Source organism: Pongo pygmaeus, chromosome 4 (assembly GCF_028885625.2).
Source record: "Pongo pygmaeus isolate AG05252 chromosome 4, NHGRI_mPonPyg2-v2.0_pri, whole genome shotgun sequence".
Taxonomy (NCBI): domain Eukaryota; kingdom Metazoa; phylum Chordata; class Mammalia; order Primates; family Hominidae; genus Pongo; species Pongo pygmaeus.
Genome location: NC_072377.2, coordinates 144632786 through 144651376, shown reverse-complemented (window position 1 = coordinate 144651376; position 18591 = coordinate 144632786). Strand labels below are relative to the sequence as shown.

Here is an 18591-nt window from a genome sequence, read left to right as displayed (position 1 = left end):
AGGAGGCCTGCTCTAAGGAAGAAAGGGTGTCTGCTAAGGGATAGAAGCTGGGCATAGGAAGGAAATCAACTCAACTAGACAGAATTCAAGAGCCTCATTCACAGAACCCTTTGATCAGGTCATTGTGGTAAGGGCGGGAAGAGGCAGGAATAGTACTCAGGGCTGTGCTTACTTTAAGCAAGAGCAGTGGAGAGAGGCCTGGTAGGGCCATCTGCCAGCTTCCTTCAGACCTGCTCTGAGTAAGTCATTCCCCATGAAAGGGGAGGGGGAGATGAAAATGTGGATTCATTCATGAATCAACCTCTGAAACAGGAAGTGTGGCTTTTGAGCTATGCAGAAGAATCCTCCTTTGCTCCAGGTAACGTTAGCTTTGACACTCAGCTACATATATCCTTAGATGGGGCAAAGTCAAAGTCAGGGAGACCCAACAAATTAAGGGATGAGGAGGCAACTTCATAGAGAAGCCAACATATTAGAGTGATTGAGACTGTGGATGTGCTTTGCCATCATCCTACCTGGACTTGAATCCTGACTGTGGAGTTCTAGGCATGTCATTTAATCGTTCTGTGCCTTAGTATCCTCATCTATAAAGTGAGGGTAATAATAGTGCCTATTTCGTAGAGTTACAGTAAGAATGAAGTAAAATAACCCAGGTAAAATGCTTAGCTTGGTGCCTTGAATATTTTAAGCACTCAATGTTTAAAAAATAAAGTGTGGTGAGCATGAAGAAATTTGGGATGGTGGCAGTACAGACCCACCCTAAGTGACATTGCCAGAAACAGAAAGTGGAGCTATGTTACAGCTACTGCTAGTCTCCACGAAAGGCTGACAGAGGTCTGAGGTGTGAGATGAGCATGCAGGGAGAGCCAGGATGCCTACGATGGTGGGGTTAACTAGACACCCCTGCTGGCTGTAAGGTAGTGATATCCTATTCTTTTAAGCCTTGCAACATTCAGTGAGTCTGTTTTGTGACATTTTCTCACTGCCAACCTAAGTGCCAAATAGCCTGATGTGAGGAAATCGAAGTGAATGAAAATCAATATTGGTAGGAAAATTGTATCGATGTCATTGGAAACACTCTGAAGATTTGCAATATTTAGGTAGAATCCCCAATTTCAGGGGAAAAACTGTGGCTCCTCCTCCTGAAGTTCTAGAAGGCGGGGTGGGGGTGGGGTGGGGTTGCTGAAGTGAGAACAGTGGAGGTGTGTGCCGGCCCTGAGGTGACCTAGCAGGTAAACACTGAAAAGAGAACTCTCTTTCCTCTCGTCCTGAAAGAGCAGGACCTCTTCCAAAACTCAGTACCCAAGATAAAACAGTCCTGACTGCTTAGAAATAAATTGTTACTGAGACTAGGAACAAAGGATTTCTAAAAGCCATGCAAAATACCAAAATAAATGATATACCACATGGTTAAATGAAAGTTAACATCCATTGGAGGTGGAGGTAGGAAGAGACCACCAATTACATCTTAGAAAAGAAAGACTGAAGAAAAATGACAAATAGCTCTGTTTGAGCATGCTGGGTTCCTTTCTTGAGGGGGCTCCCCACGGCCCTACCAGCATTGCCTTGTAGTTCTGACCTGGCCGTCTGGGATGCTCCTCCTGTAGCCCTTCAGTAGGACCTCACCTTGGGGCCTCTTGCTGTCCAACTGACCATTGGACATATTTAATCATGGTCCTTTTGGAGTCTTTAAAAGATGAAGGGCCTGACTCCTGACTTTTCACTCCCTTATACTTGCTGGAGTAAATCATGGCTGGAATTTCCACCACAACCTCCTGTGCTTGAGTCCTTCTCTTGGACAGGGACCCAAGGATTTATCTGATCTCTGCAGAGAAGAGAGCAGAATCTGGTCTCTTCTTCAGGAAGTAGCCACCTGTCTTGTGTGTGCACCCCCCAAATCAGAGGCGCCCTAGAACTTAGGGAAACTGAAGTTTCTTAGGCACCCCACCTACCTCTCTAAAACAGTGGCACTGTCAGCTTTCAGTTTTCATAAAGCAAAGTTTCTCCATTATTTTTATTGAAGTTGGTGGTTGTCATATGTGGAAGCTAGTTCATCCTTCTGTTCACTCCAAAGTAGGGCCTTTTTATTTTATTTACTTATTTTGTCTTTTTTGAGACAGAGTCTCGCTCTGTCACCCAGGCTGGAGTGCAGTGGCGCAATCTCGGCTCACTGCAATGTCTAACTCCCAGGTTCAAGCAATTCTCATGCCTCACCCTCCCAAGTAGCTGGGACTACAGATGTGCACTACCGTCTGGCTAATTTTTGTATTTTTTAGTAGAGACAGGGTTTCACCATGTCGGCCAAGCTGGTCTTCAACTCCTGACCTCCAGTGATCCGCCCACCTAGGCCTCCCAAAGTGCTGGTATTACAGGTGTCAGCCACCATGCCCAGCCAAGGAGGGCCTTTTTAGCAAGAAAACAACAAAACAATACTCATAATGAACTCTCTTGGGATTCCCCCAGAGAAGCCTGGAACTGTAATAATGTGAACTTGAGATAGCCTATGGACATGCATCAAGTTTTAGAATATAACTGCTGTCGTATATACTTAAGTAAATTGAGAGATTTTTCATAGTGTGATTTTTGCCAGGTATCTTGGAGAACTACTTGCTCCAAGCATTCCTCATATCCAGCTTGAAGGTAAGTGAAAACATAAAAAAAGATAAAAGGAGAAAGCTACAAATAAAACTTCAAACTCTACTTAAAAAGGCTGAGGAAAATATATACCTGAGGCTTCTGAGGCCTTTGTTGGTTTTTAAGTTAGAGGTCAAAATGGGTGGTTCTTGTTGGTCAGATAATCTACTTTTCTAGAAGGCCCCACTGAAACTATCCTGAGGGATGGCTCCTGTGTCTTGTTTTTATTGGTAGCTTCATTCACTGTCTGCCATTCCACTCACTAGAAAAACAGTTTTGAAAGAGATTTTAAACCGCAACCTCTATTTTCTAAGTGTTCAAAGCATAATAGGACAACTATTAAAAATAATTTATTATATATTTCAAATAACTAAGAGTGGAATTAGAATGTTCCTAACACAAAGAAATTATACATACTTCAGGTGATGGATACCCCAGTCATCCTGATTTAATCATTACATTGTATGCTTGTTTCAAAATGTTACATGTACCCCATAAGTATGTATAACTAGTATGTACCCATGATAATTAAATTTTTCTTATTGTAACTGACAGAAAACAAAAAATCTTCCATGAGAATGGAGCATGATCTATGGGAAAAGGTCTTCCTTCTCTTCGACATGATGGCTAGGTTCACTGTCATACCACCAGAGAATTTTTTAAATGACCCAATATGCCAGGATAGGGAGGCCATTCACATAAAATTTTTAAAAATAAGCAAACCTACCTTAAAATAAAACAGAAGATAGAGTTCTCTAGTATGAGAGCACACTTAATGCTTGTAGCCAATTAATGATCATAAGTAACAGGCAAGTATACCTGCTACTGAGTCCTAAAAAGTTTCCACCTATCAAAAAAAAAAAACAAACCATGATCGCAACCAGACCCCTTCCCCCAAAAAGCACTGAAACAAAAGACTGATCTGATTATACAGTCACATGAAAAATAAACATCTTTATTTTTTTGCCTACTTTATTTCATTTTTTCAAATAAAATTTAAATCTGTACAAAGTATACTGTTACAGTATATATTTTGTAAGAATCAATGCCTAAAATAATCACAATACTTCAATAAGCAGTACAGCAGACCTCGCTAGTTTTCAGCTTTGATATTGAACAAACTCAAGCCGGCTGATGCACAACACGTTTGCTTGGTTTCCACATGGTGAGTTCCCAGCACTGAGATGGGAGAACATGACAGCAAATATGGTAATATTACAGCCCGACACACTGCGTTTCTTCATGTGATAATAACTGCACATATTTAATACAGAATGCTCAAATTTACTTTTTAAATTGCATTTGCTTACTTCTTAGTTGGCAAAATTCAGCATTCTTAAATGGGGTCCCCAAACAGTGCAAATTAATGATATTCTAACTGTATATTGGCACATCTCCAATAAGGATTAACTTGTAAACTCAAAGAATATCAACAACTTAGTCCTAAATTTTAACTAATATACATCTGGTCCATTTAACCAAAGTCATTTTGGAAAGATATTAAAGAACAATTCTATTTCTGAAAGGACATTGTTTTGACCATTCTTTAGAGAAGATAAATTTTTAAATTGTCATTAAAATGTTTCACTATAAAAATTTTACAAACTTGATTAGAAATTTCAAGATTATGATTCACAGCAGACAAATACAAACTGTATATTCCAACAATACCTATTCTTAAGACTTTCAAACAGAGCACAACCATGTCAGCTGTGTTAACTAAAATTCTGAACAGTGTACTAAATTTATAAGTGGTGCTGGGTCTAGCAAGTGTAAATACACAGTATATTTCAATGAAAAGAATTGTCTTCTTTATACTTTATTTGTTTTCCCATAAGGAAACATTAATGTTTACATTCTTTAATAAAGTTAATCTTACATCAGAATATAACTTAATACTGTCAGCAACAGGGACCACACACAGTAAATAAGAAGCACATTTAAAATAAGTCTGATTTCACATAGATTAACATTTGTTGGTTAATAAAATATCGACAGTATTACAATCTTACAATATTTACAGTAAGAAAAATCTAGAGTAATATATACCTTTCACAGCAGGATTCCTTTTTTTAAAATTTCTTCCAGTTTGGGATTGTGTATACACAAAAAGCTCAAAATAAAGCAACTCTGCAATATAATCTTAAAATAATGGCTACTGGGGGAAATTCTATCACAACCATTGAAAATAATGGTGACTTCTCACGGAGTCTGTGGCATCTGAGAACCCAGTTAATTAACCAAAGTCTTGCTCACATTAGCCTCAGTTACCCAGATTAAAGCAGAACTCCGGCCTTCCCTGACTGCTGAAAACCCAACAGATTTTCTCAACATGCTATAAGGAAAGAGGAAAAATTGGTTTCAGCTCACACCTCATGGCTGGAAGCCTCTGGAAGCCTCCAGCCAGTGCACACTCCCCAACTTATGCTAAAAGAGGGCCAATTTCATCCCCACAGCATCACAAGAGTCCACCCTCCAACCACACAGCGCTCTGACACCAAGCTCACCCATTCCTCAACTCTTGTGCCTTAGGATAACACATGAACTTAGCCCATATAATACACACCAGCATCTTAGAGACTTGAGACCAGGGCAAAGAAACAGACTAGTGTAGTTTGCACTGAGATCAGTAAGAAAAATGGGAAGTGATGCACATTTCCAATTAGAATGACAAGAAGAAGACCCACATCCCTAAACTGGAATTTGGCCAGGGCATCAGAGTTAGCACCCCCTCTCTGAGTACCGCTAGCGATTAGGATGTGTGCTCTGGGCCTCCTCTAAAAGAGAGCATCTACAGTAAGTAACACAGTATGGGACATTAGTTCAGTGACGACTGCCAAGAAAGCAGATACAATTCTTGAATCTGGGGCTGTCTATGGCACCTGAGGTCAATCATCCAAGCTGTGACCTGTCCCAACCCTGCTTACTTTAAGATATCTGATGGGCACAGAGCACTCAGGGATATGGCTGCTGGCTACTTTGGACTCTAGATCTCACAGGTAATCAACAGGTATCTGGGATTGAATTAGCAAACTGTACCATAGCTCCTTAAACAGACATTGTCAAGTCTGAAATCATGTCAAGCATGAATCTTCACTGTCAGGTCAGTAATCAAAGTGGGAGTCTTCCCACATCAGCCAAGGTTATTTTGTCAGAACCTTAGAGGAGTTGGACAGTTTTTCATGTTGCAAGTGATTGGTTTACTTATTTCAGTCAAGCTGGATTGGCAAACCAGGCTGATTTATTTAGTGAGCTTTGTTTTTTTGATTCTTATGTGTGTGCTAACCCAAAGCTGTTGTATTTGGGCTAAATACACTGACAGAGAAAATTCAAACGACAAAAGTTTTCAGCAAACTTCTGTGGCATTTTTTCTTTTTGGAAGTAAATGCAAGATCTAAAGGTATTTCTACCCAACAAAGTCTGTTTAAGTGTTTAATGTTATTTCCTTTTTGGTCCTATACAGAATGCTATGACTTCTATATAGGTCTGAATGCTGCTCCATGTAGATTCCTTCTGTATATCTAAAAATATATACTTTTCAGTAGTTCAATACATGGTTAATCTTCCCACAGAGGAAGATTTTTGTAATCACATGTTGCAAAGTAGAAAACATCTCCTTTCTAAGAAAGGAAATATACTTTCCTATTGTACACTTTTGAATAAGCCCAAAGGCATGCACCAAAAATCATTAATAAAACTAATACATGCAATAAAATGGTGTAGAGTTAGACTTAAAGTGCTGCTTCTCAATTTTTTTAATTTGAAGAAGACATTTTGTCAGTTGTAGACTCAAAAATCTTTCCCCCACCCACCCTCCCCACCCCATGGCATTAAGAGAGAAAAGTAAAAAGTATGCATAAATCTTTTAACTATGCTTTACATGGGGGAAAGAACAGATATATCAACTATCCTATATATCAACTGGATTCCCAGTTTTAAATAAAACCAATATTTACTGGTAAAAATTGTCAAAGCGAATACACCCAAACAAATGTTACTAGTAAATAAATGTTCTACATAGAGAATAATTTACTTTGGTTTTATGCGCCTTCTCAAAAATAACACTAGTGTCCCAACGTCACCAAACTGATGTGTTCCAGCAAAGTTGTAAGGCAAATCTTTTTTTCCCTAGTGACATCTTGTTTCCCAACAGACAAAACTAAAATCTTTTGGTGAGGAAGGGGTTAAGATAATGGCTAACCCCTTGGCATCCTGAGCATTGTGGTTTATCAAACTCTACCCTGCTAGAAATTGTCAGGCACCCTGACCCCTGCCTTGAACCAGGAAGGCTCCCATGTCTAGAGATGCCCTGACTCCTTATAAATAGCTTTCAGAACTTTGCTTTCTTCCCTTCTCTCTGGATGTTATAATGTCTAACAAAGCTGGTTGCAATGTCACATTTTGCTAGTAGGGGCCACCATCTAACAATAATTCCAATATGAAAGGTTTTAAGCCAATAGTTGGTTCCTAATTTTATCAACAATTTGCACTAAAATTCTCTACAATATACTTAGAGCAGAGATCTTTAACTTGGGTTTCAGAAGATGTGTGATGCCCCTGAGGTTGTATGCAAAACTATCCAGGTATGTGCATTTTTTTTTCCTGGGTAGAGGATCCATCACACTTTCATCAGATTATCAAAGGTATCTGTGACCCCCAAAAAGGGTTATAGGGACTTAGAGGGATACCCGTAATTCATTTTATACCAGGACTGGGAAATGGGGGCAGAAAACTAAAAATGGCCTCGAAAAAGGCCAGGGACAAATTGCTGATCTTTTCCCTTTATTCACACTGGGAAAATAAGTGCTTCAAACTGGGAAAAATCATTAATTAAGCTGGTTAAACTCCATTAAAAAATAATCAAATTGCTTTCTAAATTTTTTTCATTTTCGATATGTGGTAAATTTTGTCTCCAAGAAAAGGTTCGGAGACTGAATTTTTCTCTTTTCCTAAAGGAAATTCATAGATAGAATGCTGAATATCATCCACATTTAAAGATTCGACAACATAGAAGTTAGATAACTCTCAATGATGTGAATCTTTAACTTATGATTTTGAGTAAAGGATTATCTAGAATCAAATATACACTTATTAACCTTCATTTCCCAAAATTGGTCCATATTTAGACAACTACCTGGCACAATTTCACTAGATAAACCTAAAATCTGAACAACGGAAGTTAAACTTCTACCCAAAGTAAAAACAAAGCCTAAGATTCCACAACTGAATTGGCCACAAACATTCACACTATGTTATAGAGGACTTTCTCATTTCAAATACATCACTGCATGTTCAACAGAATTTGCAAACATAAGATCCAGAATGACTAGCAAAACATGCTAAGAGCATGTCAAAAAGGAAAACACCACCACCCCCCCCAATCTGGAAACACACTCAGGCATTCCAAAAATAAACCAGATCTGAAAAGAGGCCTCTCACTTGGTTTTAAGTATGAGGTGTGTACAAAGCTATGAGAAAGGGAATATAAAATGAAATAACCAAATAACCTACAAAAAATAATTTTAGCCAAAAACACATCTCTCTGTTCCATTGATAAAACTATCAATTTTTAAATTTTTTTGCAATTCTGAACACTGTGTTGCATAATATCACCAAGACAAAAAATATGTTCACAGGTACACTTTTTGTTATTTTCTTTCTAGAGCACATCTTTGAGGTCATAAGACCGCATCTGGTTAAAATAAAGTCTCTTGCCCTTGCTTCCCTTCCCCCTCAAAGTGATTCAACCCTGAATTCCAAAAAGGAATATTCAATATAACAACTTGAAAACCAGTTGTAACACTTAGACCATAAGGAAACTATATGAACATTACGGAAAACTACATGAAAGAGGGAGCTGCCACTTGCCACCTACTTCACTTCCAGCTTTTTAAGCATGTACCCAGCTAGACTCCTATCTCACTGACTTCAGTGAAACAAACTAACACACCAAATCCAGGCCATCTCAGGCTGGAAGTTAAAACTCGAAGACATCATTTCATATACACATACATATATATTCCCTATCCTAAGCTTTAACTTTGTCTATTTAAACAGTTTAATAAAGCTCACATTTACAAAGGATTTTATTGGCAAATAAAGGCCCATATTAAAAATTTTATCAGAACAAATTTTTGATTTATACAGCTAACATTAAGAAATATTTTCTTGGCCTTATAAAGTCTTTTTAATTGCATATAATTTTTGCTTTGGGTGGGATATTGAAAACAATTCTGCAAGAAATTAGAAAAGACTAGAAACAAAAGTGAAAGTGACTAGCCTTAACTTTCAAAAAATCAAGTGCAAAGATAAATAGTGCAAATAATGAAAACTAGAAATTTTACAGGCAACTTTAGTCTTTCCTGCTTTTGCATTTTTACACATTGACAACTTTATAAACCCTAACAACTATATGCAGCATGGAAATGGGCTATCATTTATCTCCACTGACTAGACTTAAGGAAGCCTTTCAAGGACTTGTCTCACAGTCATTTAAATCACAAGTTCTTGACACAGGTTTGGGAATTCACTTTTTTTAAAACAAATTTCTAAGGGAGGGGCTATTTAAGAAGGCTCTGCATTGACTTAAATTAGTTATAGTATATAACTATTATAATTTAAAATCTGACATAATAAAATGTGAAAATTATACTAAAGTGCCAACTCTACAAAATAAGCTATAGTAAAAATAATCCTGCTATTGTTAATGAACTTGACATTCGTAAAAAAGAAAAATTACCTTCAAAGTACAAAATCAGAACCACTTTTTTGCTATTTTTAAAAGATATTTTTATCACTAATATATAGAGATGTGAGTAAAATGAAACTTCAAAGTAATCTGTCCAAATCACCAGGAATAAATCCATACTAAATTTGACAACAAAGAGTTAATCCAAACATACTTGAATTATGTAACTTAAAAACAAACATTACAGTAATTATTTATCTTAAATAATTTAAAACACTACTGGAATAATGGGAACAGAAATCTAAACACTATCAGCTTACCCTACAAAGGATATAAGAACCTCCAAAATTTACTAACTTATTTTATTAACATTTGCCACCACTGAACTCTTGGGAATACTACAATTTTAAAGTAAGAGAGAAAGTGGGGAAACAGAAACATGAGTTTGGGGGGTATGTTGTCTAATTTTAGAAATACAGTATTATTGAGGGCCTCATAAGGTCTACAAGGTTAAATGGTTGCTATGGTTGCAAATGTAAAAGAAATAAAAAAGACACCTAAAATTGCAAGTTAGTGTTTTTACCTGGTTTATTGTCTTCTTCTAAGAAATTTGTGTGGGCCAAAGTCTCAAAGTTCTATAAAAGCAAGGAATAATATGTGTCTTTGTAGAGTACAAAATCAAATAATTTGATCTAAGGACCGTTTGAAAAGTAAAGGTAAACTACATTGTAACAAGAGCCCAAGAAAATAGATAGTATGTGTGATAAATATTTCTGATAGTTTAAAAAGAATAACAGTGAAAAGCTTGAAATTTTCTTTTCTTTTCCTCAAAATAATAACTCCCCAGCATCCACTTGCCTTGACCAGAAAAGCTGTCATTCCACAATGGTGCTACTTAATTTGTCCCAGAAAAGGAGACATCCTATACATGAAAACAGACTTGTATAATGCATCATCATTATCATAACTCTAGCTATAGTAACTAACAGCTTTCTCATAATCAGTGAGGGACCCATTTTCTCTGGCTTTATTGAAACTTCCTTAGTGAAGATCAACTTCATTTCCTTAGCAAATAACTCTCATTCAGACTCCATCATAGTACCTTTTCCTAACTCTAGTAAAAATTCCTCTCACTTTATTTCCAAACCATTCCCTATATACCTCTCAAACCCCCATCCACAAACACATTAAGCAGCTCTCCTCGTCCTACTCTCCAATTTCCAAACCAATAAGTCTCAGTTCCCAGTAACTTACCTAAAATACACATACTTCTTACTCTCTTCAGTTCACAAGTTTCTTAACATTAATTTAGATACCTTCAAACTGCCAGCTTAAGACTATGGGGAAAATAGCAATCAGAAAAAAACTGCCCAGTTACCTCATAATACTGAAATTGTTCTGGATCATCAGCTATGTTCTAAGGCAGGAGTCAGAAATTTCTTTACTTCTCTCTGAAGAAGTAAGCTTGAGTGCCACTGGTAGGCCTACAGCAAGAATAAAAGTGGAGAGAGAAACAAAGAAAAAGGATAGGAGAAAGAAGATGCCAGATGTACATGGTAAGGAGGTAGGTCAAGTACCACCACCAACTACCTGCATTTAAAATTGCCAATCCACTCCAGCTGAATGGGAGTTTGACCCAAACTCAACATCTGCCTGATAAGTCATTAGCTGATGGCTATCATTGTTTGAGCTAGTCAAGATGAATAGGTAATTCACCTGTCCCATAACTTTAACTGCCACTTCACGATAAGGACATATTTTCTTAAATCCTCCTAGGATCCTTCTGTGTTAATAATCTACCTTAGACCAAAACACACACTAACAAGAGTATTTCCATGTTTTTCACAATTCTAGAATATAAGGACTTGGTCCTTGAACTTGGAGGCCTCTTGAATTATTAAAGTGGAACCAAAATCAAGAAAATTAAACTCTTTAGCTTAAAAATTTTTCCATCTAATGCTACAAAATAAGCTAATTGCTAATAATTATCAAAACAATGTGTGTATTTATGAAAACATGAAAGAAAATCTTGTGATTCCAAAATGAGTGAAATACTTCTGATGTGTAAGAAGCAACTACATTTTACATAGAGGATCACCACCATGTTTCTGCCTATCAACAGGACAATTTTCCACAAAAGCAAAGGACATCAGGAAGGAAAAACACAAAACAAAACAAATACCAAACGTGGAGACAAAATAAAAATGAATGAGTAGTTATGACATTCCTGTTAAGAAAAATGTTAACAAGTGACCTTTGCCACACTCAGCTTTCCTAAAGACATAAATTGCCTGGACCATTCAACATCAAAACTTGGTAGTTAGCTTAGCAGATTCATTGGCTTGAAACCAATCATTATTTCTTTTTTCATCTGGTTGTTTTTGTATCATGAAATTCTACCTGACTCATGCTAATTCTGGCTTATTTTCACTTAGCCTGTAATGAAATTTCTGTTCAAAAAGGACGTGTCAAATGGCCTATACCTTAAATTTAGGTTTTGTTTTAGGATCAAATAACTTCTTAAATATTAATATTAAAATCAGCTTTTCTTAAAAAAAATCACAAAATCTGCAAAGAAGATTCTATAATAATTCGTGAATAGCAGTGATCACTTTAGTTCTATAGCATACTTACGAATGGCCAAAATTTGGTTAATATGCAATGAAGAAAACAGAAATATTGTGATTTAAAAATTGATACACTTTAACAAATCTACACAAATAACTTTGGTGAATTTATCTATGTAAGCAATTCCAATAAATTATCTCTCCTATTTATTCCACTCTCAAGGAGATGTGTATGTGAATCTATATACATATACACACACACAATGTATATATACATATATATGTGTATGTGTGTGTACACATCTCTCTCCAAATTATGAAGATATTCAAATTTAGGGATAATAAACTATAAATGTTATACTCAGAGTCATCACCAACTATTCCAAACCTAAGTTGCTACAGATGCCCTTGTTTTAGCATCCTTTTACGTAGATAGCAAGGTCTCATTCTGATACTCGAAAGATTTTAAAAAGGGAAAAAAGTCATTAGACTTGGTATCTCACTTTTTATGGTGAAGAAAATCTTAAAATTATGTTCACATGTAAAATAAAATGAATTGTGGAGCTATGAAAGCTACTAGAGCATCAATTTCAGATAGCCTCATTCTAAAATTATCCGGAAATGTGTGTGTATATATAACCTGAAAAAATGAGTGGGAATATTGTAGACAAGAAGGTGAACCATGTGTGGAAGACAAAAATAATCATGCCTATACGGTGGGGTCACCAGGTCTAGCAAATAACCCAAAATGTCATAAAAGAAAAATGTGTTTAGAAAGTTTCAACAGGGCCAAAACACAAAATGTTAAAAGAACACAAACAAAAATGAATGAGATAACCCCCCCAAACGTCAAGTTACATAAGAAAACAGGAAGAAAAAAGTTGACATAGTATCTTTTAAAATATCTCAAATCTTAACTGACTTAAAAAATGATATAAAGTGCTTGGGCCATGATACCCACCCAGATTCTCATTATCAACGGATTTATCTTTTCCCCCTCCCTTCCACCCAAATTTAATTCAGTTTTCCTTAAGAAAAAGTACAGCATCCCTATATTAATAAGAAATGAAAACAGTGAGTACAACTGATATAGATCCATTGACTTTTATTACAAATGTACTTGATCACTTGGCTTCAAAAAGTTTAAAATCAATACCCTATTTTCTGTATGCCAGTACAAAGCAAACTGTTTTACAAATTAAATACCTAAAAATTTGACAAAAATATTAAAATTTGATGAAAAACAATTATAAAAATCCTTAATCTCTCTCTTCAAAAAAGGAGGCAGTCTTCCCACTCCTATTATACAATATTAATAATATTCACCATTTTTAGAATAGGTAGCTAAATTATATCTTTCTGTTAGCATACAAAACTTAGACTAATATATTTGTATATGCTCCAGTTAAGTTTGTGAATGCCATCTGATTGCAATATAATCAACTATCTTTTATTGAATCCTAATTTACACTTATTTAATAATTTGCATAGTTTGAAAGGGATAAAGGTTATTCTACAACTAATTATCATAGGCTATTACAGTGCTACTTTTCAAGGCAATAAGTATTTGCTCCCAAATGAAGTATCTGTCTTCTTTAGGCAGGGGTTAAAACTACTAGCAGCTTTCTCTATTACCTGAAAAATCAAATTGGAAGTTATCCATCTCTCTAGATGTGAAGGCCTGAAAAAACACAATATACTTTCCGCTTTGAATCAAATTTCAACCCCTGCATGGGACAACTAGAAAGTGAGACTTTCAAGGTTTTTTATTTCCCTGTTGGTTTTGGTTTCTACTCTCCATGGCTTTTTGAGAAGCTGGAAAACAGTTTGTCTTTTCTGACTAGCATTGTCTTTTTTTCCATTTGGCAAATATTCATCTACCTCCAATCTGTATCCAGTAGAGGAAAAGCCGACATGGCTTTTCTTATGAACTTCCTTTGTTGTCAAAGGCATGTATAATGATTTCTACAGTTCTGGTTAGTTAACTTTAGCTCCCTCTGTGGCTGGATGACTGCTGCTTCTAACATCAGCATGATAAATAGGAGGCACAAATAAAAAGTAGCTTAAAAAAAATTTGGTGATTTAAAAGAAAAAACAACTCCAAACACACACACATACATAAGCATTTCAAATCTGGTGGCTGATCTCTGGATTAAATTACTTGACAGTGTCTCTCATTTTAAAGAACGTCAATATTGCAATGCAGTTCAAGTTTTCTTTTATACTTAGGCAAATAATACAGTTTAACCAAGCTCTTGGACCTTAATTGTAAGACAAAGCAGATCAATAAAAATAAGGCATACTTCTCAGGAATTAAGTTTTGTTTGCTTGTTTTTGGCACATTTGATCATACTGTCTTCTATGAATAACACATATGGTCAAATATACCATTTCCTTATTTGTTTCAGCATAAACAGGGTTTACCAACTAGTAAAATAAAAACAAGGAAAAATTCCAACATAAAACACTGATATATAGAACCTTGGTAAAGTACCGAGCACCTGGGAGGGAAGGGTAGGGAAAGGATGCAACAGAAGAGGGAAGACAAGGTTTGGGAGGGTGCTTGGGGAGGTAAAGTGAGATGCTTAAAAAAAGAGCATCTTTACAGTCACTTAGTCTTTTCTACGATCACTTTTTAAGTCTTAAAAGATCTGCATGTGGATTTCTTTTTAAACCCACTGACCATAAATCAGACACTGGTTTCAAAATCATAGTTAGATTGTATTAAACTGTTTTAGTGTAAAGACAACTGCACAATACATGTGCTTCTTGAGCCGGTGGGATTCCAAGCAGAATCTGAAGTCTATAGGTAAGAAAGGCTTCACTTTAGGTAACTCTGGCCCTAAAGAAAACCTCATGAAAGAACTCGCATCTCAAAGAAAGGACACTTTGCCTAAGTTTGCTGTGTTTTTGTTGACTTGCACTACTTATTGCTGGCTACTATGAAACAGTGATCTAGGAGTACTCCAACAACCTGTAGTACAAGGCTTAACTTTAAGAAGCTATAGTAAACAAGAGACAAAATCAAAGCAATTCTCTTTCCTAATTAGTAACAGCACAGAGAATGCAGTCTTTTCCATATCACAGTTAAAGTACAGTGAACAAAACAGCTCAACAAACCTTAAGACAAAAAAGTGCAGGTTATTAATGTTTACATGCAGTTGATAAGCATTCCAAATGTCACATTATGCACTGTAAAAGCTCAACTTTACTATATGGAAATAAGAAAAATGCACCTCTGGGGAGGGGGAAAAGCAATTTAATCATTTCCAGTGATTTTGTAAGTAAAGAAACTCCTAACTACTGTACGGTCACCTCATATTTAACATTGTATGAATATTAAAAGCAAACAATTTAATGGGAAAATGCACAGTACAATGAAAATAGCTTGTTATTCAACACATACAGTAGATCTCAAAAACGAAGACAACACACTCAACCAGGGAGCATAAAAATATCAAATCAAAACCCAAAGGACCAGCAGAAAAAAATCCTTCAAAAAGACAACGGTTTGCCTTCCTAGGCCAATGCTTTACAATATAAGAAGCACTGATACCTTCCCGCTCCTACAGGTGGTGTCTTATACATACAGCAGTTAGATCTATATGGCTGGATTTGCCAAGAAACAATTCCATCCCCAGAACTCTCTGTCAGACAAGACCCATTTTTTTTTTTTTTTTTTTTTACCAAAATACTTTCTACAGAATTCCAAACCAAAATGTACTGTTTAAGGCATCTTTTTTATAACATTTTCTCTTCACTCAAAGATGATAGTCATGCAGCAGTTTAATGATAAAAATATATTAATATTTTACTATACAGCAGCAAGAAGTTAGTTGTCAATTAAAAGCACACAAACATCTTTAAATGAAAACCTGTAAAAGACTATCGTTACAAACAATTTCAGTTTGGAGGACACCAGCTTGGTAAAGTGCTCTCCTAAACTTTGCATTTTCATACCCTACACCTTGAATATATGAGTTATAGAACATACTTTTGATAGAAGGCTTGTACACTTGGGGAACACAAATACACTTAGCATATAATGTAGCCAGTAATAACTAGCACCACAGCTACATGGAAATCCTTTACATACACCAACTTGGCTTTCACTTTTAAAACAAAACTCAGAATCCATGGCTCAGTAGGATAACTATAATTGTGTTGCTCTGCTTTTTAACAGGTCTACATAAGTTAATAGCACTAGCAAAAATCAAAGAATAGCTTCAGACCTCTTACAAGTTTAGGAGACAGTGCTAGTGACCACAAATAGACTCACTACCTGATGTCCAAGTACAGGTTCACTGGAAATTGCTGCACGTTAGTTTTTTAAAATCTTTCTACACATAATAAAAAAAATATATTATGAACGATACAAGTACATCTCATATACACAATAATGACAAAACGCCTACTCAGTCAAAGCAAACAGATGCAGAAAAATATTATGGGAGATCTCCTTTTTCTTTCTTTTTCCTTTTACTATTTGAATAACTTTGGTTCCAACCATAAAAATCACAACTTAGCAAATTTCATTTAAATGCCTTTTTTAATAATTTCTTCATGTTCACAGAAGTTTCACTGACCATTTTTATGTTTAAGGTCCAGATGCAATGCATATTGTATAAAAGAGAGCACTTATTGTTTACCTTGCATGAATTAAACCTACGTACCTTTAACTCTACAAACTTCTGCATAACATTTAGACAAAGCTCAGACACACAGCATGCCTAGCCCTCATATATATACACATCTCTAATCACAGGTATATAGGGTGTCAAATATACTATAATAACCTCCATGTAAGGTTTGAAATTTGGTAACAAAATGAGAAAAACTAAAAATATTATTTTACGTGTTCTAAAATATCTCTTTTTTGTGCTAAAGTCAAATGTTAGCTCAACATGAAAAGGACTTTTATATAATTCAGCAATATTATAATCTTGACCATTTTGCAAACACTTTTTAATAATAATAGCTTAAACGTGTACAAAAGTTCTTGGTTAATTAGGGAAATAAACACTCAGTTCTTTATATTTTTTAATCAAGTAGGAAACACAGTTCATATAATGTTATTACTTTTTGTATTTTTTTTGTTTTTAGCAGCTGCTTACTGTTTTATATGGTGGATAAAGTGGACAACATCCAGCGATGGGTGGCAAGTCAAGAAGAGAAACTGTCAGTTGGTGGAGGTTCTGTGGGTGGTGCTCCCTTGGAGTTAACAGGTTTTTTTTTTTTTTTTTCAACTTTTTAACTTTTTATTTTCTCTCTTTCTTTACAGTATATTTTTTTTGTGTGTGGCTGTGTGTGTGTGTGTATGCATGTGTGTGTGTGGGGGTTTCATTCAGTTTGATCAATCTTCTTCCCCTTCTTCCTCACCCTGCAGTAGCAGGGTGGCAGCGGCGGTCTCCTCCTGCTGCTGCTGTTGCTGCTGGTGGAGCTGCTCACAGGCAGCCCGCTTCTCCCTCTGCTTCTCTTGAATCTTCTTCATCTCCTCCGAGTACTTGCAGAAGGTGTGTCCGAACTTGGCCCACACCTTGTAGGGCACGGTGATGGAGTTGCGGTAGGTGGGCTTCACCTCGCTCACTCGCATAAACACGCCGTACTTGTTGGAGCCCACATCGAAGAAGAAGCGCTTGTTGTCCACAGTCAAGGAGGTGCCCTCGGGCAGCTCGGCCGGCTCCTCCTCCACTCCGTAGTCGTCGATGAGCTTGGCCAGAGCGTCACGGAACTCGATGAGCCCCTGCGCGGGCAGCGCAATGGTCTGGCCCTGCGTGGAGCCCAGGCCAGGCCCCCGGTTGACCGTCTGGCGGATGCGCAGGAAGCGGCCGCGCTGGTTCTCCTTGAGATCCATGTAGTACTTGCGGTTCTCGCGCACCAGGAACTCGCTCTTGAGCGCCCGGCGCGGCTCGTCCTGCGCCTGGGCCAGGTCCGGCGGCTGGCTGGGGCCCAGCTGCGCGTAGTGCTCGATGAAGTCGCCCAGGTAGTCGCGGAACTCCACGGCCACTGACATGGAGAGAGTAAGGCGGCTCTTGTTGCCGCCCGCGCCCACCTCGGCGATCTTCAGGAAGCGGCCCTTGGCGTTCTGCTTCACGTCCAGGTAGAAGCGCTTGTTCTGGATGTCCACCCGCTTGGAGGCCAGCTCCTGCGTCTCGTGCTGCAGCCCCCCTGGGGCCCCGCCGCCGCCGCCGCCACTGCCGCCGCCGCCCCCGCCGCCACCACCGCCCCCGCCGGAGCCTGAGCCCGAGCCGGGGTGCCCCAGGGAGCCGCCCGAGCCCAGCGCCGCACCACCCTGCTCGCTGCCGCTGTCTCGGTCCGCCATGATGCTGCGCTCCGCTGCCGCGCCGCCGCCGCCTGCCGCTCCGCCCGCCGCCTCAGTCGCCTCAGCCGCCGCTGCTTTCCCTCCCCGGCTCCGCCTGCTGCCGCCGCAACCCCCACAGCCAGTCAGCCACTCTCGCGAGATCTGCGGGAGAGACGAGACAGACGAGACCCGGTAACAGGGCACTGACTCCCCAGTACAGTAGCAGGGCGCCCTACTGTACGCGCCCACCCGCCCGCCGGCACGTGACCTGCGCCCCCTCCCCGCTGCCAGCCCCCCGTCCGCCCGCCCGCCAGGCGGCGCCCACCCACCGGCCCTCACCCTACAACCCTGGCTGGGTGGGGGAGAGGGAGCAGGACGCGCCGCGTCGCAGCTGCTGCTGC

General features: G+C 38.2%; 2 protein-coding genes across 4 annotated transcripts in view; both read right to left on the bottom strand.

The window, feature by feature from the left end:
- PURA (purine rich element binding protein A) overlaps positions 1-18591 on the bottom strand; it is a 65914-nt gene that overhangs the window by 41556 nt on the left and 5767 nt on the right. For 2 of the 3 annotated variants that reach the window (XM_054487303.2, XM_054487301.2), the window contains exon 2: positions 3561-18352. The exons of the other annotated variant lie outside the window; for it this stretch is intronic. In XM_054487303.2, the coding sequence (XP_054343278.1) occupies positions 17243-18211 (969 nt within the window). In that variant the 5' untranslated portion in view covers positions 18212-18352 and the 3' untranslated portion in view covers positions 3561-17242. Of the gene's footprint in view, positions 1-3560; positions 18353-18591 lie in introns of those variants that run through there. 3 annotated transcript variants of the gene reach the window in all.
- Positions 3561-3896, bottom strand: IGIP (IgA inducing protein). The gene has a single exon (XM_054487304.2). The coding sequence runs from the start codon at positions 3894-3896 to the stop codon at positions 3735-3737; it is 162 nt and encodes a 53-aa protein (XP_054343279.1). The 3' UTR covers positions 3561-3734.

Bases quoted from the DNA above. Each gene is read 5' to 3' on its own strand.
- IGIP (XM_054487304.2), bottom strand. From the start codon at position 3,896: ATGTGCAGTTATTATCACATGAAGAAACGCAGTGTGTCGGGCTGTAAT.